At 38.4% G+C, this 27,510-nt stretch overlaps 1 protein-coding gene across 2 annotated transcripts in view; it reads right to left on the bottom strand.

Annotated features, from left to right (window-relative positions):
• Cubn (cubilin) overlaps positions 1–27,510 on the bottom strand; it is a 206,819-nt gene that overhangs the window by 136,417 nt on the left and 42,892 nt on the right. For both annotated transcript variants that reach the window (XM_052157465.1, XM_052157464.1), the window contains exons 22-27: positions 25,189–25,319; positions 16,166–16,355; positions 13,978–14,138; positions 13,263–13,444; positions 12,380–12,536; positions 10,178–10,365 (exon numbers count right to left, since the gene is read on the bottom strand). In XM_052157465.1, the coding sequence (XP_052013425.1) occupies positions 10,178–10,365; positions 12,380–12,536; positions 13,263–13,444; positions 13,978–14,138; positions 16,166–16,355; positions 25,189–25,319 (1,009 nt within the window). The remainder of the gene's footprint in view (positions 1–10,177; positions 10,366–12,379; positions 12,537–13,262; positions 13,445–13,977; positions 14,139–16,165; positions 16,356–25,188; positions 25,320–27,510) is intronic.

Below are 27,510 nucleotides of genomic sequence, written 5' to 3'. Positions count from 1 at the left end.
GAATGCAGATCCTCTTGCTTGTGTGACAAATACATCAGAAACTGAAACAACTCCCCAGGTCTCAAATACAGTTTTTGATGTGGTGAAAAAGGGTCTAGGGGCTGAACTATAATCTGGAAGATTCTGTTCATGCTAAAAGAATAACTCACTGTTTATGGGCACATGTCCTTGCCAGGCGTTATTGGGGTTAAAATGCCTAGCGACTCTGTAATGAAGTCTGTACTGCCATCTCCTCTGCGGAGCTCTACAAACTGAGGTGTGTGCAGGTGCAACTAATACAGTCCTGAAATGCAACCACCATTCAAGGGGAAAAAAAAAACTGTTTCCTTCACCAAAATTGTCTTTCTAAAAAGCCAAAAACTGTTAAATTGTATCGAATATACTCATTCTCTGTTAAGGAATTAGAGAAAACCACAGAGCAGTGTTCTTAAAGCTGTAATAACAGTTTCCAAACTTCGATATGTCAATGGCACCTCTCCATTCTGTTTCCTCACAGAGCTTCAGTTAAATCAGTGGATTAGAATACGGGTGTTGTCATTTCTCATTTATAACTTGTGGAAGGTGCCAAGAGGCATTAAGGAAGCTGGCTGTAGTCAGACAGCAAGAAGAAAAGAATCCTAAATGAGGGACCACTAATTCCCTCCGCCTGCAGGATGGGTGCACTAGAGTTCCTGTGTCTGGGTTCAGGGGCTCTGCCTCCATTGGAACCACTAACAGCAGTTAGCGTTTGTCTGCTGGGTGCTAAGCACTGTTCTCACTCTTCGTGCATATTAGCTCATTTACTTTGATAGTTCCATTTTACTGAGGGAAAGGATGCACAGAGACTGAACAACCCACCCAAGGCCATTCAAGCTTAGGTTTAAATCCAGGCTCACTGGCTCTAGAAGCTTCTCTCTGAAATGTCACGCTCCACTGAGCAGCAAAGGAAGGACTGAGTAGGTCCGCCATGGAGCCTGATGACTGGGGGGTTCCTTCAGGCCGGGGAATATTTGGGGAACACTAAACTTTATTCTTACCAGCCCACGGCTATCAACAGGCTCAACTGATTTGATTAAACCATCCTTGAACAGATTTGATTCTAATAACAGGCTCTGCAACAGCACGAGAAAGAAATTATCATTCCCAATGTTATTTTTCATGGAGAACTAAAGAAGTCTAATAGATTGAAACCAGAATGTCTGGATCCTGAGAGACTGTTCTGGAGTCCTGCATGGAAGCAGTTATATGGTCACATGACCAGCAGTTATGTGCAAATACAAACATCCTCTTTCACTTCCCTTATTAAAGAGGATATAAAAAAAAAAAGCCCTTGAACTGGATAAAAAACTTTTGTCTTTAAACAGATTCCAAAAGAGAAAGAGAAGACAAAATCCTAACTGGAGCTGCATATGTGAAGTAAGGGGACATGGAAGTCAAAGGCCACCCACAGTGAACAGTGGGAGCTGCTGAGAACCCAGCTCCCTGCTGGGGGAGGAAGACATCTCACTGGGCTGAGCTGCTGGTGAGCTGGAGGAACACGGATGGCAATTTCAAGAGAGGGATACTGTAATGGGCGAAAACCATCCTCCTCGAATGTCCGGAGAAGACCAGGAATGACAAAGGATGATTGCCAAGCTCTCTCCAGGAGTATGGAGGAAGAGTCAAGAAAACAATTCAATTCTAGAATGTTCTTAAGATTCCTCAGTCTGAACATTCTTTCTCCACAACAATGCCCGACTTGGCGCTACCTCTTCTACTTTCTACATCGAGCCCAGTAATGGAGTAGCCAGAATCATCTTTAAAATATATGGATCTGAAAATGGCATGGTGGTCCTTGCCTGCAATCCCAACACTCATCAGGCTGAGACAAAAGAGTTAGGTGTTCAAGGCCAACCCTGGCTCAAACACCCCCTCCAAGAAAAACAAACCAAACTAAACCAAAGCAAAACAAAACAAAAGCACACACACACACACATATTCATACAAGGGAAATATTACACTATGAAAAATACCTATTTGATCATGCTATTTCTTTGATCTGGCCCTTGAGAAACTTACTGCTCTGAAAAAGAACACTGAAATTCATGACCTTCCTACTAATACCCTAGCGGTCCTTTGTGATCAATCCATCTTCAGGTCTGCAGACCCAGCTTTCCCTTGCCAGTTCTCAGTTTTTCTGATATCTGGGTACCGTTCTCGGGCTTGCCTTCTCTGGTCCTCAGAAAAGCTTGATCGCTTCCCTGTATGAAGCCTTCAGAGCACCCACCAGCTTCCGCTCTCAACAGATGACAGAGCCCCTGGTAGAATCGTTATTGTGTGATATGCTAGCATCTGTTTCATCTATTATGACGTGGAAAAACTAACAATAAACAGTTAATTTCCACAGTCTAGGTATCTAAAATATCTTCTACTTTAAAAAGCAATTAGCTAGCCCTTTTAAGTTGTGTTTACCTCAGCTTTTTCCTCCTTTAGTACAACTCAAAGTTCTTGTTGGTGAATCGCCCCTTACCTTCTGCGGCATATAGCAATGTGGTGACCCTGAACGACTTCCCCGTTGTCTGCGCTCATGAATCACTGTGAGGAAAGCTAAGAATACGTGTTCCGACTCTGATGCGACTGAGCAATGAACTTGTATGAAGCATCAGTAAGTGTGTATGAGTTCTCCACAAAACCCAGCAACCTTGTGTTGGGTGACTACGATACCATGTGATTCACAGCTGTGGGATGGAAAATAGCTCAGGACATAGACCTAGGGAGTATGGTGCCAAACTGGAGAATTCAGGGACGTTGGTGATGGGTTTGTTAACCCATTTTTTATTTGAAATGCATTATTTTGTAATTGAAAGTTTCTGTAGTGTAGTGGTTGTTTTTCAATTAAAAAGAGGACGTGAGAGTAAAATATATAATGATGTAAACATCTGCTGAGAAGGATGACATCAGTAAGATCTGGCAAGAGATGAGATAGATTTTACACACTGGAAGGAAATGCATTTGACAGAAGGTGCTGACATAATTAGGAAACATTTGAAACTTCCTTAAGTTGAAAAGGGAAAAAGACAGAAAGGGAGGAAAGATGGGATGGAAGAGTGTGCTGGCTAGTTTCATTGTCAATATGACTCAAGCTAGAGTCATCTGAAAGGAGAAAACCTCAATTGAGAAAATGTCTCCATAAGATCCAGCTGTAAGGTACTTTCTTAATTAGTGGTTGATGGGAGAGGACCCAGTCCATTGTGGGTGGACCCATCCCTGTAGTGGGTTTGGCCTAATGCTGCTCTTATTCTAATGCTAGTTTGGGTCCTCCCAAACTGTTTGCAGGAGAAATTCTACCCCTTGTAGCTATGGGAAAGTAAGTGTACTGGCTGGTTTTGTGTGTCAACTTGACAGAAGCTGGAGTTATCACAGAGAAAGGAGCCTCCCTTGAGGAAATGCCTCCATGAGATCCAGCTGTAAGTCATTTCCTTAATTAGTGATCAAGGAGGGAGGGCTTAACCCACTGTGGGTGGTGCCTGGGCTGGAGGTCAAGGGAGGCTCAAGGAGGGAGGGTGGTATCATCCCTGGACTAGTAGTCTTGGGTTCTATAAGAAAGCAAGCTGAGCAAGCCAGGGGAAGCAAGCCAGTAAGGAACATTCCTTCTTGGCTTCTGTGTCTATTCCTGCCTACAAGTTCCTACCCTGTGTGAATTCGTCTTGACTTCCTTTGGTGATGAACAGCAATGTGGAAATATAAGCTGATTAAACCCTTTCCTCCCCAACTTGCTTCTTGGTCATGATGTTTTGTGCAGGAATAGAAGCCCTGACTAAGACGGTAAGATTCATTTTAAAGAGAAATATTTATTGTACACAAAGGAAGATACTAAGATACCTATTAGAACACTTGTTACTTTGCAATAGAGATTTAAAATGAAGATATTACCATCAGTAATGACTAAAGTCAGCTCTATCTAATGAGATTCCTAGTTGATTTTGGACTGCAGCTAGTTTTAATAGCCAGGTTTAAATATCATAGTTTTAAATCAATAGAGACAATTTCTGAAAGTTCTATCATCTACCAATCACCTATCTGTCTGTCTGTCTGTCTGTCTCTATCTATCTACCTACCTATCTATCAATATATGTGTGTAGGTCACATGTGTGGGTACTCTGTGCACACCTTAGGTGGTAAAAAGAGAATATCTTGTGTCCTTTATCATTCTCTGATTTTTTCTTTTCTTTTCTTTTCTTTTTTTTTTCCTAGAATCTCTCCTTGAGCCTGGGCTTCACATTTTTCTTAGCTAGTCTGGAAGCCAGCAAACCCCATAATCTGCCCCAGCAAATTTTCCATCTCTTCTTCTCATGGATTTACAGACATCCTGTGGGATCTGAACAACTCTGGCCCTTATGTTTGCGCCACAAGTGTTCTTAACCACTAAGTCAACTCTATAATTCCTAGACTGCAGTCTTTACAAAAGAAAAATACCAACACCACATGGGTATACCCAAATAATCTGCAGAAATGATCATTGGAAGACCAACCAACCATGTGGGCCCCTGTTAGATGTCATGTTTCCACAAAACCATAGATTTTGTTGAATCATTTCCGTGGTTATTTCTCAGAAATGAGAAGTGCTATTGTGGATTCATTGTAATGCTGTAAAAGGAGCGGTTGTTGGGGAGTGGTCAAACGCTCAGTAAACTGACCCTGATCTTAAGGAAGATACTAAGATACCTATTGAGAAAGCTGAGCATGTTAGCCATCAACCTATGATTTGAATAACTGAGATTACAAAGTGAGAAAATACTCTGTATCTCAATATAGGTTAAGAAAGAATCTATTAAAAATGTTTTTAAAGAGGGGAAAAGAAAGTTCCAGATAAAAGATAGATTATTAAAAATGTAAATTATGAATCAGAAATGACATGGGAGCGGACAGGTAACAAAGAGGACACTTCTGAAGGAAGGAAGTGACCTTCAAAGCTCTCTGAGTATCCTATTAGTATACAGAGCAGCTGAACTTTGGGGCTTAATGTATCTAGGAAACGGTTTCTAATTTTTAAAGCTATGACTGATGTAAGAAGAGGCCCGAATTGGTGGTGGATACCTTCAGCTAAAGAAGAATTTGACACAGAGAAGGTAGTTGAGAGTTTGATTCTGAAACTGGAGGAAGAGACATAGAATTTCCGTTCAGGAGATAGGCCAGCTACTTGAATTAAATCTTTTCAGGAACAAGTGAACTCTATCGTGCAATAGCTATTCACTCAGAAAAAAAAATGACATCTTGGTGACCGTTTGGCTGTTGTAAAATATTTTAGAATGGCAGTGAAATCATGACCTTGCTGGGAGCTTTTGCCACTCGTGCAGACACCATATGTGAGGAGGACTGGGCATGCAAGGGATGCCCTGCAAAAGCAAGCTAGATCCTCACCTTTGATGCTACTTTTAAAACATTGAACCCCTGATATTAAATGCCTGAGGTTAGTGTCCTAGGCAGAGTCATGGCTTCAGTGTTCATGGTGAAGCTGCAATGACGAGGACATAGAAATTCTGTGGAGCTTCTGGAAAAAAGACTAGATGGAAACAGCCACAGAGAAGCGACAGAACTTCAGAAGAGGAGATGGGGCAGAGAGCTTACTCCTGTGCCCTTCCTGGGTTCTCAGCCTCTCCAGTGTGGCCCATGCCTCTCACAGCAGCAATCCCACATCAATGTCTTTTCAATTGGCAAAATATAGAAAAGTTCTGTTCTGACATTTCAAAAATGAGTGAGAGTGACATGAATTTCAGCTAAAATTCTAAATTAGATACTAAAAGTAATTTTAGGCTATACAAGAATTTGTGATTATAGTAGAAGACTATTTCCGTGAGGAGACCATGGTAAAACAGTCCAATGCCTCTTGTCAACAATGTCACAAGGACCCATGAGCATTCCCTCATGACTTCTGTGAAGGTGGCAGAAAGTTACCACATGCCATCTATGATGTGTGAAGAAGTGTCACTGCCAAATGGCACTGGTCCAAGGCATAGTTCCTGGTGTTCAGCCTGCCTGGCTCTTAGAACTATTATGTTTAGCTTTGAGAAGGCCACATCTACAAGACTTTTCTCCCCTGTAAAATGAAGACAATGTTTTCCTGTGTTACCTAGCTATAATATATGCTTAGTAAATATTAGCTATTATTATTTCCTGGATGTTTAAATAGTAATATCCCCAAAATATTCAACAATGGACCCATTTAAACTAAAACCATTGCTTGAGAATATTTAAATCAGGTGCCATCCTCTGCAATGTTTTTTTATCAATTATTTTTGAGGAAGTTGTATGCCCATTCATGATAGATAATGAATAATTCTAAAGAATAATGGATGTAAGTTTCAAGGGGATCATGATATGAAGAAATTCCCAGAAAAATTCCAATATAACTTACTAGAAATAATGCCCTTTGTGACTTTTTAAAAACTGTATGATCACAAGTGAATATGATTTATAAGCCACAATGCTATTAGCTATAACAACTTACCTAAGAAGCAACTTGGAGATTACAGGTTTTGCTATAGCTTGGGTGGAAATAAACCTCATGTAATGTCTGCCTATAATACCAGAAACATAATATACTCTCACACAAGTCATCTCTTCCCAGTTTAATGGGAGGTGCTATCCAATTTGGGGGTCACATTTAGAGCATTCTGGCATGCAGAAGAACATATAGAAGGACACTCTCATGACAGCTTACTGCATGAGAACCAGCTACGGAAATACAAGGGAGGGTTAGAGGAGCAAGGCCATGGCCTCACATACTGGTTTGAGGCAAAGAACCCAATGGAATTTTGCTTTCTTCCCATCATGTCTCCCCATAGCCATTGGCCTCCTGCTAATCCCCAGCATGGCCCTGCTCGGTCATGTTGATCTTCCAATGAATTGTCTCCATTCTTGCCTCCCTCTCTCCACCCTTCTGACAGCAATCTCCTTCACCTTCCATAACCCTCTCTTTGTTTTACTGAGGTAACCCCTTTGTCTGGCTTCTTCCTCTCACTCACATGACCCTGTTGACCTAACACCTGCCACAGGGTTTATACATAGGGGTCACTTCTGCCTGTGTCCTCAGTCACCTAGCAGAAATGTCCTCTAAGTGGAAACTTAGGACAAAAATGAAGACAAGAACAAGATCAAGTTAGGAAACAGAACAACCCCTTGACACTGACTTCACAAAGCTCCACAGGTAATGTCTAACTTCCCTAAACAAGCAACCAGTCCTCGCACTGGGGTGCTATTTCTAAGCCTGATGGGTTTTGTTTAGCCAGAGGATGAAACCATAAAGGGTAGATTTGTTTCCCAATGAGATGGGGACCAGACCTAATACAGTCTTTTTTTATAGTTTCAGATTTATTAATTAAAAATAATTAATTTCTGGCTCCAGTAATTGTCACTCATTGGGGAATTGGCTAGGTCACTTGAAGAAAAGGGGAAAGAAAAACAACCTTTTAACTAGAAGTTATTAAAGTAATGGAAGCTACAGTTTTTATGCCTACAGGGTTTTTTTTTTTCCTTAAATGGTTGCGTTTTGAAATTTTCCATCATAGACCAGCCTTTGCGGCTATGCTCTGGTCTTGCCTCTTGGCTTATAGCAATGGAAAAAAAATCTCTTCCCTCTGGCAATCCTGTCATTCTTTGGAAAGCTTTTCTGGACTTCTGGTTCTCATTTTGTGCTTGGGCGCATTCACCATGAGTATTGCACAAGGGAAGTGGCACGCCTGGAACACGACAGGCACGCCATCCATCGCGAGGGGCCTCTGGTGGGCTGTTTTGTAGCTGTTGGACCAAGTATTCTTATTTGAGTTTTTAAACACCTCTCAAAATGACCTGAAGAGATTTTGGGGAGCATTGAACTCTCATGCCAATCCAAAGAAGTAGGTGTACTTCCTGGAAGTGTTTCCTCTCACTTCCTCCCCATTCTTTCTCCCAAGTAAAGACCAGTCCAGTCCCTTCCTCTTCTAATGAGCTCTCCTCAGGGTACTATCTCCGATCCCAACCGTGGTGCCCACTTAGCATGGTGTTTATTACACATCCAACACTTGGCATCTGTCCCATGTTGTGGCTTGTGTTCAAAGGTAAGACTGTACTGAATGTGTAGGAATTTATAGAAAGATTGGCATCAAACTCAGTTCTTTCTCATTAGTTAATAGCAATTATAAGACTACAGCTGAAATATGGTTGTGACTATTTACCCTCAGTTTCTCAGGCTTGTGCAGTCTCAACGGAAAGCAAGGGCCTGGTTAAAGTTAATAGCAGACAGCTGGCACTTTGGGAAATTAGGAGTCCAGGAGATGAGGAGAGTCCTAACTGCTAAAACTTGCTATGTAAACCGTGAGCAAAATCTCCTCTGTGAAGAAAAGTATGATTCAGTTGTGTAAAATGAAAAGGCAGTTCCTGAGCTCATGGATTCCTCTGACTTGAAGCAAAGAGGACCTTAAAACCATTTACAAGACAGCCATGCTGATGCACACCTATTATCCAAATATTTAGAGGGCCGAGGCCCAAAACCATGCTCTCAAGGCCAACTTCGGCTACACAGCAAGTTTGAGGCTAACCTGACCTACCACAGGAGACTCTGTTTCAAAACCATGAGAGTCAAGCAATAGCAAACAACATTCTAACTTCATGCTTGTAAATCTGATGTGTAGTGCAGCATATTTATATAGAGCAACCAGTATCTATAGCATTCTGATGTGCAAATCCTATTTCTGCATGCTGTTGCTTCTACACCTAAATGAAGGGATGTTTTACGTTTGCTAGACTGTTCTCTTTTTTCATTTGAGATAGAATCTGGTTATTTCCCAGGTTTGTCTCAGGCTAACAATACTCCTGCCTCAGCTTCCTTAGTGCTGAGATTACAAAGTATGCATCGCCATGGCTGGTTAAAGTTTTGGATGATTTTTGTTGTGGTGATGGTGGTGATGGTGCTTGTTAACCCAAGAGAACTTTTCCCCAGACAAAAGAATATCCTTATATTTTTGTCTTCAAGCAAAAGTCTCTCAAAGAAATGGTGTTCTGCCATCTTTGTGTGAAAAGCCGATGCAGTACTGAGAAAAGGCATGTGATCTCAGACAACAGTGTAATCACATCAGTCTTTTAGTAAAATTGGTAAAAGAGAGTTAAGGAAAGTGTGCAAGAGGTCATTTTCCCTGGGGATATGGCTTCAGCTGACAAGTGTTAATGCTGTAAACCTTTGCAAGGGAGATTTCTAAACAAGACAAATCCCTTTTTTTTGCAACAGGTATTGAACCTGGGACTTTGAATACTCTAGGCAAGCACTCTTCCATTAGCTACATCCTCACTAATAATCTTAAAAATACTACACTAAGTCATTGTTATAGAGTTAGTGGAAGACTATAAAAAAAAATGACCTGTGTAGTCAGAGTGGGTCCTCTACACTTCGGAAAACATTTCTAATGAAAGCGCCAGATGTGGACACAGTAGTATCATATGTTAACAACACAGAAGTAAATAAAAGAAATATGTCAGCTGACTCAAAGAGTGATGCCATTAATTATATAGAATAGATGTCACATATATGCTCATTGTTCAATTTAAATTGTTGTATGATACATGAGAATATAAACCAAAACCTAATCTAATGTTCACATGAGTAATTATTAATATTAAACTAGATAAAATAAATTTCTTCCTAATTTTGAAAATCTATAATCCTAAAAGTTGCATATCTGAATCATCAGAACAACTCTCTTAAGTGAAATTTCTTATGACTAAAATAGCAGATTATCACATAATCTACATTGCCTGACTAATAAATTCCACATTTTATTGACTAGTATTACATAAAGAAACTTGAATAAATGTTACATGTTAAACATAATGCCAAAGAAAATGTATATTTCATGAAAGAAAAATTATTTCAAGTGAATTTGAATTTTAAAACATAAAAATAATACTTAGTATCTGGAAAATTAAATATTGAGCATATTCAAACATTTTCTCTTATGCACATAGATTAAACACAAAAGTAACTAACAAGATAATAATTTTAAGTTAGTGTTAAGATGGTTCAATGAACAACACCCATTCATATAACAGTGATGGGTGATATACTTCAGACAGACAGGGTAGGGCTAAGGATTTAATCCTGAAAAGTAGGAAGGGCTTCTAGCATAGTTTTGTTTTATATTAACTTGATATGAACATGGAATTACTTATTGAACTTCAGGACACTTACCTCTAAATATTCTGTGGAGCAGTTTACGTGATCTTCCACATCAAGGTCCAGAAATGTGTAGTTCACAGTATTGCCTGTTGTTGCTTGGATGGTCCAGTTACAGCGTTGGTTCTTATCATAGGGATTTGGATAATTGATGCTCTCCAGGATGCCAGAGGTCTTATTCACTATTACCACATTGTCACATGCTGGGGGGGAAAACAGCCATGAGTGTTAAGAACTTCCATCTATATCATAATGTCTCTGAGATGTATGGGACATTTCTTTTTAAAAGACATCTAGATTTTTCCACTTTCCCTTCTATATTAATAAATACATATGTGTACATGACATATAATTTTTATGCTGAAGAAGTCCCCAGTTACAATAATGTAAAGTGATAGGTAAATTTAGGCATGGAAGTATCATTAAAAATCTACATTAAAATAGCCATTCGATTCCTATATACTGGTGGGCAAATAACTTGGCTTTACTCCCATCTCTCTGCTGGAATTAGAGATGTGTAGTGAGCATTCTGTGGTTCCGTTTTCAAGCCTTTCATATTTTGGAGAAATGAACATTCTAATATTGGATTGCAGCCATTTAGAATACAAGTCCTTTGTGACTATCACATGAGTAACAGAACACACAGCTGTCAGTATGAGTCCTTGACAAAGGTCCCTTATTCCTCAAGTTATTCATTGTGAAGTTCTGAGTGAACAGAGGGAACACAAAATGGGGAAAAATGAAATAAAACCCCTCAATTGTGAACAAGTTTTGAAATATCACGTGTAGCATTTTTCTAAAGAAGAGTTTCAGCCGTACCACCCTGGCAGCACTAGTTATGCCTAATCTTGGGGTTCAGCACAAGTTCAATCAAAATGACCTGAAGAAGTAAAATGCACCACCCACCCTTTCCCATCTTTTAGATAACTTCTAGTATTCTCTATTTCGATCAAAGTAAATGAGAAAATAAACATTGTTTTGAAAGAGTTGTCCCTGCAAAGTGACTCCTAGATAATTTTTTTACTCAGCACTGTCAGGACACCACTTAAAGACTTGGGGATGTATCATGTGGCCTTTCAAATTCTTCTTTTGCTGAAGCAGACACAATAACCATGTGCATTCCTAAAAATTTCTAGGCCATAGTTTTGTTAACAGAGGATTTATAAATACACACACACACACACACACACACACACACACATAGTGGCAGGTCAAAACAACAGAGGTGATGTATTCCAAACTCATAGAACTGGCTCTGTCATCTCAGAAATCACATTGTCAGCAAGTTTCCAATTTCAAATGGCAAGAATTTTTTCAGAGAGGGACTGATTGGAGGGAACTCATGTAGCACAGGCTAGGATCGAACTAGCTATATAGTTAAGGATGACCTTGAAGTTCTTACCGTCCTGCCTCTACCTTTCAAATACTAGATTGTGCACACATGCCACCACCCATAGTTGTATGGAGTGCTGTAGATGGAACTTAGAAATTCAAGCACTCTGCTAACTGACCCATATTCCCAGCCTTTGGTTCTACCTGTAAGGACTGATATCCTGTGTATAAAAATGATTAGAGGGGGGAAAATATCAAAGGTGAATGGTTTAATAACCTGACAAGAAACAATGGAAAGAGAGGCAGAGGAATACCAAAATTAAAGGAATGACAGCATACTCAATCAAACAGATACACTTCACATGGAGAGTTAAGAAGATGTTAGCATGTAGAATAATAAGGAATTTCTGAAGAACTCAGCATGCCAAGGGAAGGAGATGGACAAGAAAGATCAGGAAGATACATTCTACAGTAGAGGACATGGCTTCTCCATACATGCTTCTATATTTAATAAAACTCAGGCAGAAGACAGAACCTAGGCTGAGAGGTATCTTTGTTCACTGGACACTGTCTAGTTAAAGGATTGTAGCATGCAGCATGACTAATATCTACATGTCATTAGAGTGCTACATGATTGTGAGCTCAACTATAGCTGTCTCCACAGAGTAAAAACTACCCTGAGTTTCTTGGTTTAACAGATGCTTTGGTAATATGAGATTGGGTTTAATATTCAAGCATTTTCCCTTTCAATGACTCTGGAGTGTTCACATAAGAATTTAAGTCTAGTTCCAGTGACTCAAACCACTGGTTAAATTATCTGGCTTGTTTCACTAAGTCGGTCTGGAGGTCTGCTGGGGCCCCTGTGCTGCTGGAGTTTGCACTTACTCTGTCGGTATTTGATCTCAAAGCCACGTCCTTGTTGGCCTGCATCAGTCCTCAGTTTCAACAATACAATGTCTTTACTGGAACGGATGGGAGCAGGTGTCGTATCCCCACACAGTTTATTTATCAGATGGGAGCTGGTACTCGGGCCATCAAACACCTTTAATAAGACATTTTACACACAATACAGTCAAGACTATGGATGCAAAGGACTCTTCAGTAAATGAATGAGGGCAAAATGGGTGTATGCTTTAAAAACAGCTCGACCTAAATTCTACAAAACTTGGTCAGTAAGCTGAGATGCTTGACATAAGCATGTGAACTGAGATTGTAGACTAAGACTGAAGGCTGAACATGCAAGAAGAAACTTCAATAAAACATTTAAGACCATAACTGAGAAATGTTGCTGGTTTTTTTTTTTATTCCAAAATGTATAATTTGTAAAGCATCAGCCCATTTTATTTACAGGATTCTAGAAGAATGTGGTAAACTGCAGGAACTATACAAAAAGATATAGCTTGATAAGTTCAACACATCCTCTAGTTCTTCTCAATACATCAGAGCATTGTGAATTTTCAATGCTTATCTAAAATCATGAATGTTGTAGTTAGGATAAAGTCATATCTCTTCAGGATATGTTAAATATATCTTTATAGCTTATGGTAAATTACCTTAAGTATTTACTGTATCAAGTCACTAGGTACATATCATACTTAGAAGACTGTCATTTTTACCTTATTACTTTAAGATTTTACTTTGCTTAAATCTCTTATGTAAATGCTCTTAAATCTCGCTGCTTTTTAAATCTTAAAAATAGTCTCTAAATTTGTTTTGTGCACTGAGTAAGAGGGGAGCAACAGATGACATAGAAACGCATCACACATACGGCCAAGTAATCCAGAGAACAGCTGGGGTGGTGTTCCAGGTGGAAGTCTTGGAATTCAAGCTGGAATGGGCTGCCGCGGCTGGCTTCCAGTCGCCAGTAGCATTCGGAGCTGTGGTAGTAGGGCATCGGGTAGTTGGGCGATGTGAGCACCCCTGTGGAGGTGGTGAGATTGCCTCCACAGCCTGCAGGGAAACAAGATAAACCACTCCTAAAGCACCTTACTGCTGCTCTGCTGACCTCTGTAGCCGGTGCTGGGGTTGGAGCCCTGGATCTCACACGCTAAAGCCAGGCACCTCAATCCTGTGGCTTTTAGAGGCAAAAACTCACTATGTAGTCCAGGCTTGCTTCCAACTTAGAATCCTCCTGCCTCTCACTGGGATCTTAGGGGTTCAGCCCCCACTACCCAAACTGTGCTCTACTTTAAAGCGTCACAAATAGGAAGTCATCTCTAAAGCTCCACTTCACATTGATGTACTTTCCTTTGTCTAGTCAAGATGAGTGACTTGGAAGTCTCCCAGGGAGCTACAACTTTCCTCTTCCTTCAAAATGTGTGCTGCTATGACACCAAAGATACCCAGGATGTTGGAGCTTATTATAAAGAATGACGAATGGCAAAGGATAACTAGAAAAATTGACAGGTGGCAACATCATATGACAAATGAAGAACCCTATCAGTTTGGCTTCTCCAGTAAATTGTAAGGTCCTTGCTACTTACCTGTTGATGATGCGTACCAGTAAGCTGAGAAACCCCTCTCTGTGAATATGAGGTCACTACTAAACCTTAGCCATAGCTTGTTACTGTGGGAGATGATTATAGGAGGTAAAACTGAGCCACAGTAAATCCCAAAGAGTGGTGAAGTTTCGAAGCCTCCATTTCTGTTACAGGGACAGACATAAAAATGGACTAGGTTACAACTTGACTGAGCATACAATAAACACGTAAGTTTAAAGCATGTAGATACAGGAAAGAAGCTCAACACCTCAGCTGCCATCACCTGGACAGGACTTAAAAAAAAAAACACTATTTTAAGTTCCCAGGTTCTTAACTGACTAGGATTTGAATGACTTTAGTAAAAAAAACAAAAAAACAAAAAACAAAAAAAACCCAACTATTATTTATGACTTGTCTGGCATCTTTAAACCATCACTTTCTTAAGGCATCTGCCAAATAGATCAGAGGATACAGAATATAGAAACTATAGATATTGACAATATAAATGAATATTTTAAAGAGAAATCTTACATATTTATTACTGATTTTGAAATCATCAAGATGCAGTATGACATATTTGTTGAGTTTGGGACAATTGTAGAAATAATTATTTTCCTAAGAAGTGTTGGGGATTTTTAAATCTAAAGGTATCTTTTTAGTGGATGACATGTTGAATGGTTTAGTTGCTATAAATTAAAAAAATTAAACTGGGCATGAAAATTCACACCTATAATCACAGCACTCAGTAGGCTGAGTCAGGAGGATTTCTCTGAGTTTGAGGACACTTTGGACAAGCTAGTGAATTCTTGACCATTTCAGGCTATAGAATGAGACTCTTAAACTTCTCACCTCCCCAAAATAAAGCATTAGTTTAGTGTGATATGGTTCAATTATAATTTATTAATTTTGTATCATTACACCAAAGAATAAAATTTATTATAAAATGTTGAAAGATTCCAAGTTTGAAACAAGTCAAATATTTGCTATAGCTGCTTGCTAAAACAGTCAACCTAATTTTACTTGATGTAATAATATAATAAAATATCTTTATACTAATATACCACTGCCAGTGACATAATTTTTAAAATACATTCTTTCAAAGTACAGTGAAAGAAAATGTCACACACTGAAATTCACAATTCTAGACTTCTATTATTCCAACAAAAGGTAAGGATGCTGTTATAACAGTGAGAGTAGTGATGCAATTAGATGAGATGGACAGCAAAGACCAAACACTTAGACTGATCTTCTCATAAACAATGAAGGCACTTGACTTGTGGTGGTTGGTATTGATTGACAAACCCAGTATCACCTGGGAAAGGAATCTCAGGGCAGCAACTGTGTTGGCCAGTGGCCAACTGTCCATGAGGGTATTGCCTTAATTAAATCAACATGGGATGAGTCAGCCCATTGTGGGTGACATCATTGCCTAGGCAGGGGATCCTGAACTGTATGACAGTAGAGGAACAGAGCTGGCCACAAGCAATGAAGCAAGCTAGCCAGCAGCATGAACAGATGTATTTCTTTTTGCTCTTGACTGAGGGTATGATGTGACTCACTTAGTGCCTGGCGCCTCGCACACCTGCTCTGACAGACTATAACCTGAAACTGTGTGCTCATAAACCCCATTTCCCCTAAGTTTCTTTTTTGTTAAGATAGTTTAATCACAGCAACAGAAACGAAAGTTAAATGTCAACAGCATTGAGTACCACCTTTGGAGTAATTTTCCTTCCTTCACCTGAGTAAACTCTGACAATTATTGCAAAATATTCCTAATACAAGAATTTGAAGAAACCTTAAGAGGTTGGAAAGATGGCTCAGCAGTTAAGATCACGTACTGCTCTTACGAAAGAGCAGAGTTCAATTCCCGATATTCAAAATGAGTAGCTCACAATCACCTGTAACTCCAGAGGATCGAGCATCCTCTCCCTGCCTCCACAGCCACCTACATGCACATAACCATACTCACATACAAGCCTAGAACCATAATTTAAATCAAAAACTAAAACTAAACCATCAAATCTTATACAATTTCTCTTTTTCTTCTATATCATGTTGAAAATGACAAATTTTATATTTCATAATGCAGAACATATAAGGTACTTTTACAAAACGTTCCATGTTCCAATTAGTCTTTTCTGAGAAGATTTTTTAATCAAAATAAAGGCTATAATGAAATAAAAGCACATACCTGATTTCCACAAAATCTGCACACGTTGTCCCATAATGGTCCTCCAAGGCGAAGTCTGTGAAATTCAGTGCAATCTGTTGGTTGAGATCCACAGTGATCCTGTAGATGCAGTTCTCGTTATTGGGGTAATCATTGGGAAAGTTCGGGGAGGTGAGGCTCCCAAAACTAGCTGTATAGTCATGTAAACACACTGTGAAAAGAAACAGAGAGAAAAATGGAAATCATTGTACATTTGCACATGCCTAGTAATATACAATGCATTAATTTGTGTTCCTGTACTTGAATTTCAGGAGTATTTTTTAATACTTAAAGATTGATCTCATTTTAAAACAATGTTTTTAAAACTTCATTTGCAATCAAATATTAAAGTCTTAACAATGAGAAAGACAGTTATATGTATTTTGGCAGAATAACTGTTTGGGTCCTAGAAGTATTAATTTCTAATTTGTGTAAATTACCATAAACATTAAAATTAGGTTAAACTACATAGATACCAGAAGACTTAAAAATTATTCATTTCTGTACTTCTCTTCACAACTTCCCTTTATAAACGTATATTCATGAGAAGTGACCAGGTAGGAGTCTTGGTCATGCAGGAGGAGTGGGAAGCCAGAGCTAGGTGTGGCTATGTGCACCCACAGGTGAAGAGACCTTCTTCTATCAAAGCCTGTCTTGAGTTTTGACAGGCTACTTGAGCAAGCCATGCTGTTTCCCAATATCAGTTCCCTCTTTTCTATGATAGAGATGGTTACTGACCTTGAGTATTGTTTGATACAGCTAAAGTATCTGCCTTACCATATATACATAGTAATAAACCCCAGTATATGTCAAACAGAATAGGCCAAAGAGAAGTGTAATTATAAGGAGTAAGTTTAACTATTCCCATGAGATGATTAGCAGTCTACCTGGAATGCTGCATCCTAATTAAACAGCAACTTCTCCAGTTTGTTTAAATTTTGCCTATTCAGTCTCTTCAGACTCTGTTCAATAACTAACCAATCACTCCCTTATGACCTTACAATCTGAGATGTTTGACAAAGAAAGTCTGGCTTAACTGTGATATATATATATCGGAGTAGCAGAATCTACGACTAAAGACTGTAGAGAATGAGCTATTGTATATAACTTATTACAAGTGAAATAAAGACTGACGATGTGCAGTTACATCTTCTCAATGGCTGCCATATGTTCATCCATGATGGGGAGAATCATCATTGGTACTGGGAACACACAGACACATATAAAATGTAATAGGCTCGACTCTCTATGTGTGTCCCATGGAGTAACAAACAGTCACCAAATATTTGAGCTTACTCTACAAATCAAGGCTTTGCTGTATTGAGGAAGCTCTTGCCTTCTCTCAAAGGGAAGGCAAGAAAGGAGGAAGTGAATCAACTTAAAAGAGAGGAAGAAAAGATGGTGGGAATGAGACGAAGCAATAATGGGAAAGGGAAGACGCTTATCTTAAATGCTTCATACTGTTATGAATACTACTCGATAAAGTTTATCAGGCTAAATTAGAAATATTCACCAAAATATACTACAGAAAGGAAAGTAAACAGGACTTGAGGGCCATCTGCTGTGAGGACTGCTCTTTGAATCTGGCTAGGTGGGCATACCCTGGCCCCAGCTGCGTGGGCACCCTTCCCTAAGTGGCATTTGTACTCTGAGGAAATTCTCATGCAATAGAACACAGAATACCATCATGCTTCAGTCAGGGATAAGACTAGCTGCATGCCCCTCCCTTTTGAACAAGTTCTCCAGGGAAACAAGTTAAACAAACAGACAGACAGACAGACAGAAATACAGTTAGAAAAAAAAACACAGATGAGAACTTAATTCAAGTAAAATGGAACAGAAATAGAGAACGATATAAAAAAATAGCCCCCCAAAATAGCCCATTGCTTAAAAAATTAAAATTGATAGATTTTTAGCACAAGTGATCATGTGAAGAAGAAAGAATATGAATTGTTATTTTAAGAGTAAAAGAGGAAGAATCACTGTAGAATCTCCAGTTGTAAAAGAACAGAGCAGATAAACTTGACAAATTTGTTCCCAACTACCAACTGCCACAGCTAACTCAAAAGAAAATAATAACTCCTTCCATGGCCTCAATCAGTCCAAGAAGTTAAATCTGTCATTAAAACCTTTCTACAAAGAAAACAATGTATTCGAATAACTCCTGGTGATAGTCAAGCAAACTAAGGAAATACTAAAACTATCAAAGACTTGGGAAATAAGAAGAGATGACTATCTTTAGCTCATTTAATAAGACCAAATATTATTATTTATACTCAAACCAGACAAACTTGTAACAAAAACACTACAGATAAGTCTCATAAATACAGACAAAATACCTCATATAAAACTTAAGCATACAGTTCCAGAGAATGTGAAGATGATATCGTAAGCATTGTTCATTTTGGGAGTATCAGATTGTTTAATGTGGGAAAATCAGTCAAAATAATCTACCGTATTAACTGGATTTTAAAAAATCTTCTGATTAAGTTGTTTGGAAAACTCAACATCTACCCTTGATGAGACTCTCAGTAAACAGGGCTAAAACAGAAATCTATGAGATCCCATCATCGTTCTTAAAGAACGGAAGACTAAATGCATTCTTGCCAAAATGAAGAATGAGAATGCGTCCAGCCTCACCTTTTCTACTGAACACTGCACAGTCCTACTCACTGCAATAAGAAAGAAGGAGAAAGGAAGAACAGCAAAAAACCCAGCAATTTGCAGTTTAATTTATGCATATCACGTATCCAAAAAAAATTGTTGGTACTAATAACTGAGCTTTAAAAGTCTACATAATACGTGATTAATATCTGGAAAATCAGTTTAGAATGGGTGTATTGGCCAAACTGAAATGTAATGCACAAAACAGCATGCAACAGCATGAAGCACATGATGACCTTAGGGAAAATGTACAAGTCAATGCTCGGAGCTTTAAAGCAGTGCTCACGGAAATAGAGAAAGTATGACTAACCATCAGGTTAGAATGTGCTCATGGGGTGGAAGACATAGTTTGAGATGTCCTGAGATCCAAAATTGATCTATGAACTCAATAGAATTTCCGTCAAAATTTTAAAATAGTAAGAAGCCAAAAGGCCATTTCTAAAATGTGTACAACAATGAATAGGATCTAAAATCACCAAAAGAAAAGTTTTGAAATGCAAATGCTATTTTAAACCTCTCCCGGAAGCCAATAATATTGTATAAGAGACTGTCCTTTTACTATAAGGCCCAATATGAACATCATGGGATAGGATAGGGGTTTCTGAGTGAGAGCCCCCCACATAATATACATGGACAATGGCCAGCAATTAGTTAAAGAAAATTCAATGTGTGGAGGTAGGTAGAGTTAGGGGAGATGGATTCAAGATATGGCCTGCCACTAAATATCACGTTCCTAAATGAACAGACTTGGAAATTTAGGCCACTATTCTAGGAAATCAAGATGAATTTTAGACCTAAAAGTTCAAGCTATAAGACTTCTAGAAGACACATAGAGACGTGCTCTCAAAATTTTGACAAGCAAACATTTTCTATATAGAAAACAGAAGCCCACTAACCATAAAATGAAGGAAAAAAAAGACTTGAGTATATCATCTGATCAAGAATGCACTTGTATCCCAGACACACACACACACACACACACACACACATACACACACACACACACACAAATACACACAAAGGTTAATAGATACCCAACAAAAGACAATATACAAACTGTCAAAATGAACTATGTAGACTAATACAAAGATTATAAAACTACATTTTTCTAAAAATGACCATGTTTTTCTGCCTGATAAAGCACTTTCAGAAAAACTTCTACACCCTAGCATTGGAGGTGGTCAAAGGGAAAACTGGGAACCATGGGGAGGTCTTCAACCCACAAAGCCATGACAATATCAGCTTGCTGAGATGAAGGCAGAAGAGGGTAGAAAGGTACTGTGGACAGAGCAATCATTGCACAGGGAGGCGTGGTTGTGTTTTCCAATATCATGTTAAAGACTTGGTTTCTGAGTGAATGCATATCACCTCAGATTCTCTAGATGTGGTAGGATCAACCTTCCTAATGCTGAGACCTTTTAATACCTCATGTTGTGATGACCCAGAGCCATAAAATTACTTTTGTTGCTACTTCAAAATGGTGATTTATTTGGTGACTGCTATTAATTGTAAGTATCTGTGTTTTCTGATGGTTTTGCCTGGCCTCTGTGAAAGAGTTGTTCAACCACAAAAAGGTTGTGACCCACAGGTTGAGAACTGCTGTTCTAGATATAAAATAAATGGATATGGAAACATCAGAGGCCTTCATCTTGTATTGGAGTCTACACTTTTAAAGCAAAGATGTGAGGGAAGATAAAATTACACATTTTCCTCTCTCAGGGAAGAACAACCTAACATTTGGTATAGTTTGCTGCCAGGAGATTATAGTCACTGATTTTTGTTTGACCTCACAGATAACCTATCAGATGATGTTAAATAAAGGTAAAGAAGCTATTACAGAACTATGGGGGATATTAGGAATCACATTTTAAATCTGGCAAAGCCACGCCCTTTACATATGTAATATAATTTGTGTGTCTCTGTGTATATACGCATTCATGTGCAAGTGTGTGTGTGCACGTGAAGGCCATAGATCAACACCAATGTTTTCTTCACCACTTACCCACTTTAATTTTTGAAATAGGATCTGTCACTAAACCCAAAACTCACTGATTCTGCCTGGCTGTCCATCAAACCTCAGGAATCCTCCAGGTTCCTCCTCCCCAGCACTGAGATCACAGATGCACACATTCATGTCTACCTTTTAACATAGATGGTGGGGTCTAAACCCAAGCAGGCACTAGCACTATATCACTGGACTATCCTCCCAGCCCATAATAATGTTACTTTTATATCAAAATAACATACCATCACCTCTAGTTAAAGAGGTGTGGAAGAAGAATCTGAGACTTTGAGATTAGTTTTAAAATTCATTTAGATTGAACACCAGATAAAATTCGAACTCTTTTCTCTTCAAATCTTGAACTCTTTAATGACCCCTAGGTTCTTTTTCTGTGTATGTGTACATGTGTGTACGTGTGTGTACACATGTGTATTAGTGTGTGAAGTATGTACAGAGACCAAAGGTTGATTGTCAGATGGCTTCCTCAATCATATTTCCATTTCGTTTTTGAGAATGGGGTCCTTATTTGACCTAAGACCTTGTGATTCTCCTACCTTTCCAGCACTGAGAGGACAGGTGCATTCTACCAATCCTGGCTTTTAATTTTTTTTACATGGATACCTGGGATCTAGACTCAGGTCTCATGCTTATATAACAGACAGAGCCATCTCCCAGCCTATGATTCCTAGGTTTCTACAGAGGGAATGCCAATTTAGACTAGTAAGGGATTAAGAATATCACAATTAAGCACTGTTTCCATTTTAGGACCAATGAATACACATGCACACACACATTCACACACAATCTAGAAGAGAATCGATAGGTTATTAGTGCAGCCAAACATTAAATAAAAGATTTACTGGAGAAAATTATTTTAGAGAGTAATATATTTGCTAAAAAAATTCTCAAAAATATTTGAACATGTAATATCAGAAATTTCAGATAAAAGTATAGAAGCAGGAGGCCTGAAACCTGCCCGAGGATTCCAGACCAGTATCAAGCTGTCACTCAGCAGACCGACTCTAGCTTTACTTTCAATCTACAGTGACTAGGACCTACAATCATGAGTGTAATAGTTCTTTGTTATCTTTTATAACCGTTTTTAAATAAACTATAAAGGCAAATTCAATTAGATCTGCTTGAGTTGTTCTGTAAAATTATACCAAAGACCTTAATCAGGATTTCTAACCAAACCATGGTACTTGAGCTTATAACCATGGTATCTGAGATAATCACTTCTTTCTGAAGATGTTTTAAAATAAGCATTCTAATCTGAGAATGTTGCTCTCATCACACTGAGATATAAGAACAGACACAGAATGTTCTCTGCCCATTTCTTTGAGATAAATCCTCTGTGGCCATCTTGATTATCACTTCCTAACTCCATGCTTTTCCGTCCTGGGCTCACTCTATGGTGACAGATGAGAACCCACACTGAAGAGGGAAGGAGAGGCTGGGAAATCCCAGTGGATTCACCTTTTTATATGGATATTTGCTCATAAGATTGTGCTTTGGACCATGCTAGCTACTTCCCTGGATAACTGTGACTCTCTTCGAGTTGTAAAATGTAAGAAGCATTCATCATAATTTCAGTGTAGCCCTGGAGAGAATGGCAGTAGAGTCAGGCAGCACAGTGAAGCCTGCTTGCTTAGTTTGGCTCTTACACCAGCCAGCTGTTTAGTCTTCAGACAACAGATTCAACATTCTAGATGAATTATATTGCCTCCATTAATCGGGGTAGACTCTACTTATACTTTCTAGATATTTCATAAAAATAAAATTCAATCATGCTTACTGAGATTTTTTAGACAGATTTCATGAAGTGATGTCTAACTTTGTATGGTACCTCTGATAATTTCCACTGTTTTTGTCTTTCATGTTCATATTTTAATAAATGTAGTCATGAGTGAATCAGGAATTAATTTGAAGACTAATAGTCGTTATATAGATGTTATTTAATCTGAAAGTGTTAAGTACATTTGTTATTTCATTTATACTTGTAAAGTTTTCTCTTACTAGTTCTATATTAAATCAGTGGATAAGTAATAGCTGCTATAGTATATCAGATTATAATTTAAATTGTAAAGTATACCAATTACATTATCTCAATATGCAGATACTTTCTACTTCATGCTAGTAAATGCTGAAAGTCATAATCAGTGGTAAAGAGTTCTTATGAGATTCTACCCAACAGCGTTGCTTGTTATTTGTGTTATGTCATTTGTTTTCTTTATCTCCTCGGGAACGTTTGAATGAGAGTTGCAGCCAAATGCTTAGGGAGGGAGTCAGAGTATGAACAAGAAGCCAATCTCCTTACTCCCAAACACGTATTTAAAGGCTGACATCATAGACTTATTGCAGGAACCACAGATAGAAGTGTAACAGGATTCAAATCAGGAAAACTTGACTCTATTTAATGAACTCAGGCCAGAGTCAGGGGAAATGTCCATGGGCTGTGTTAGGAAAGTAGACCTCAGCAGTCCAAACCACCACCGTTACTCCAAAAATAACTTCTTTTGGAACAAGGAAATAGCTTACAGGGCAATGATTGTCTGTCTTCTGGTGCTTTTATCTGACATGATTTCAGTCTACAGAAATTAGCCAGAAGAAGATGCTAGTTGAAAAGAGAGTCCTCACCTCTGTCTTTCCAGCCAGCAGCTTGCTTCCCCCACACTCCTGGGAACATTAGCCAACTGCCTGGCCACCATCTCTATTCTAGTCTCCTGAGCCAGCTGTGCTCTGAGACATACTACAGGGCCAGCTTCAACAACGCATGCAATCCAGTCACCCATGTGACTTTCTGCATTTCATGGTCTGATCGCTATTTCAAATGCTGGAACTGTGTTAACCAGTCCTATGAGTTCATCCAACAAAAGGCAGCTGCATAGTGAGCAGTCAAGTGGTGAAAAAGATGTGCTCCCTTGTCTGTGATTTCTGCTCTGTCTAGACCAAGCAGGGGCTATAATCATGACTAGCACACATGGAAACAGGGTGGAGTCTTTGCAGTTGCTCCTTCAGGGTCTTCTTTTTGAGCCCTTGGGGTTTCTCCCCACACATTTCCTCCCTCCCATTTGCTCTTCTATGTTGCACGTATTTGGGAGGAACTGAACCCAGTCATGCATGCAGAGCACATTCTGCAGTTGAGCATGTTTCATTCCCTACTTTCTGTATCAGTTTTCCTTCCCGTCTACTGGACCTATTACTTTGAGGAGTTTTATCGGAATCTTATCTTTCTGTATAATTTCATTAAATTTTAAACCTATCCTCCTCGTTCCAGCGTATATTAATGTCTCCTAGCTATCTCTTCCCTTCACATTGCTCCCCCGATCTAGTGCAGTGTTAACACAATCACTTCAGTCATTACAGAACTATGTTTCATTCTTTTATACTACTGCAGAGATTACCATGATATTTTCAGGAGGGACTGCCTGAATTACATGTTATTTAAGAAACAACCAGTTTATTCATGCAGCAAATTAAAATTGTGTTCACAGAAGATTAGAACCAGAAAACATTCAAAGATCATCAAATCTAATCTTTTAATTACACAGATGAGAAAATTGTACCCCACAGAGTTCAACTGACTTACTCCAAATCTAATATTTGGTGTGGTTTGGGGCCAAACATATGAGAGAGATGAAACTACAGAAGTATGGAAAATTGTGCACACACTATAATTTTCTGAGGCATCCACTTTGGTCTTTAGCTGCTAACCACTTGAATAAGGCTCGATGAAAATGTCAATTATACAGCACAACACACCATACTTTAAATCCTTGGGCTTCAACACAACATGTGCTTGGGATAGATAATGGGGTATCTGCTAGAGTGGGTTTCACCAGTGATCAATATATATCTTTCTCTTGCACTTTCAATTTTTAAAGCCATGCATCCAGAACACAGAAGTTGAAATACTTTTGCCTGGATCAAAATATAATGACCAAAATTCCTAGAGGAGAAATAAGTGAAAAACTGGCTAGGGATTTTGAGTAAGAAATTTTTTTATCTTTATTTATGATGGGAAAAAAGGTTTAAGAAAATAAATATCTCAAAGGTGGCTGGACACTAGACTCTCAGGAGGAATATGTCCAGGCCCAGAAAAAATCTTCCAAGCTGTAGAATTCTTGGCAAGTAGGGGTACTGGATGCTACTTTTCTGTATCAAACTTCTTCTAACTATGATATAAAAATTAAGTCCCAGAATTCCTAAAAAGGCACACATTTCTGCTAACAGAATTACTCTATTTTTAATCAGGTGGACGTTGTCTTTATACTTTATCCCAAGCAATTATTTGTGTGTTTTAGGTATTAGATCTCTTTTGCAATAGAGAAAATGTTACCTGATGATGCATCAATTGCTTCATAATTTATGGAAAAGCCTTCCGTGGCAAGAGCAGAGTCAGACACGAATGTAAGCTTTATTGAATGAGAACTGCTGGTGAGAGAAGGCGGGATGGATTTTCCACAGTATCTATTCCAAATGAAGAAAGAAGAGACACACGGATTAGTAGATTTGAACTTATATTCCAAACAATAGGCCATGTAAAGATGATAATAATACAAATGATAATGGACTGTTATCTATTTCACATCAACTTTGAAACCAAGTATATTTCAGTAAAACATAAACACACAGGAAGAGCTGTGTGCCATGCTGAATGCTTTGACATACATGAAAAATGTAATGAGACTCGGAAGCAAGGGCTGCAATCACCTGCTGTCAGCGTGCTGAGGAACTTTTCATAGACCTATATTAAAGGAAGTATATTCCTTTACTATATTTACTGCCATATTAAAGCATCTAAAACTCATCCATCACAGTCCTAGATAGCCCTGTCACTCAGTGCATTGTAACTTTGGACACATGACTTAATTGCTCTGAGTCATTTTCTCTGTAGACTACACATTGTTCTGAACAGGTGGATCAGGTAAGACACTGTAGCTAAGCATTGAGAACAGTGCCTGAATAGTGACCTCTGTGTATGTTGTCTGCTGTCTTTAAAAAGCTCACTTACAAACAGGTAAGAGTGTGAACCATGTCACTGTTCCTTCAGAACAAAGAAAGCTTTATTCAGAAAATCAATTCTCATAATCTCCCAAATACAGCTACAGTACATGACATGATGTCATGTTATTTTATCTGAGGAAACACTTGTAGGATGAAGAGCTTAGAAAAATGGAAATCTAGAGATGATGCATGCTTAGAACAAGAAAGGAAAATAATATGGAACTAAAAATAAGCTAAAATGTGAATATGATAAACAGGAAAATTAAGTAAGTTTGGTGCAGAATAATATTTTAGTGATAACAGAGAGTTATCATCCTAACATGACTAAAGAAAGATAGATTAAATAACTGTGTATACATGGCCTTGCATACTAAACTGGGACATGATCATTAAAGCTTATTCCCCTCAGCAAATACTACATTTTTGTCATAGTTAAAAGACACTCATATATTACTTTAAAGAAAGATGAAGGCAACTTTAGATGAAAGACTAAGATAAGAAGCAAAAGAAGGTGAGGATCATTGAAGTCAGCATTAGAGACTACTTTAAAAAGATGCTTACAAAGTTAATAGATGAGAAGAAAAGAAGATACAAGAAGGATTTTAAAAAGAAGCAGAGGAGGTTGGAAAGATGGCTCAGCAGTTAAATGCACTAGCTGATCTTCTAAAAGACATGGGTTCAAGTCCCAGCATCTGTGTAGAGGTTAGTAAATGTCTACAACTCCAGGTCCCAGGGATCATATTCTGGACTCTGTGGGCACCAATGAACATGGCACAGAGACATACATACAACCAAGAAACTGGTACACAATAGATAGATAGATAGATAGATAGATAGATAGATAGATAGATAGATAGATATTTAAACATTTAAAAGGCAATCAGAGGAACTCTACTTTCAACACAAACATAATAATAGAAGCCAGGTTTAACTTTGCACTCAAACATCTGAAACCCTAGGGAAAATACACAAGTGCCTCTCAAGACACTAATATCAAATGAGGAAGGAAAAACTGCAAGGACAGGAAATAAATGAACTAAAAGGGAAACTGGAAAGGACCAACTTGGGTTCAAGTAACTTAACACCATTCCAGGACAAAATCCAAATACATTTTTACAAGAATGTAAAATGCCTGGTGTCCAAAACATGAAATTAAAAATTCTGAACAGTCTATCAAATATTGTCAAGTAAAAATAATCAGCTAAAGCATAACAAGTAATTACATAATCACTAAATGGATAAAGATAGTAAAATAATTATAACTGTATCAAATAAATCTAGAAGGTACGGAAACGTGGAAAAGTCAATACCCATGTACAGGCTACACACAGTCATGTGGACAAAGTGATGGCAAATCCAAACACGCATATGAAAAAAATTGAGATTAAAAAATCATTTCAAATACTGTTAAGTGGGAGAAATGAAGTGACTAGACTAGAGAAACACAGAGAAAACACTTTATGATATTGGTCTGGACAATATAGCTACAACCTCAAAAGCATAGGCAAGCCAAGACAGACAAGTAGGATTCTAGCAATCTACAAATCTTCCCCAAAGCTAAGAACATAACAGAATGGATACTCGGCCCATGGAACGAGAATGAATGGCAAACTACATACACTGGAGAAGCAGTTAATACCAAGGAATATGAAAA

This window comes from Apodemus sylvaticus, chromosome 14 (genome assembly GCF_947179515.1).
Source record: "Apodemus sylvaticus chromosome 14, mApoSyl1.1, whole genome shotgun sequence".
Lineage (NCBI taxonomy): Eukaryota > Metazoa > Chordata > Mammalia > Rodentia > Muridae > Apodemus > Apodemus sylvaticus.
This window is presented reverse-complemented; position numbering and strand designations above follow the sequence as displayed.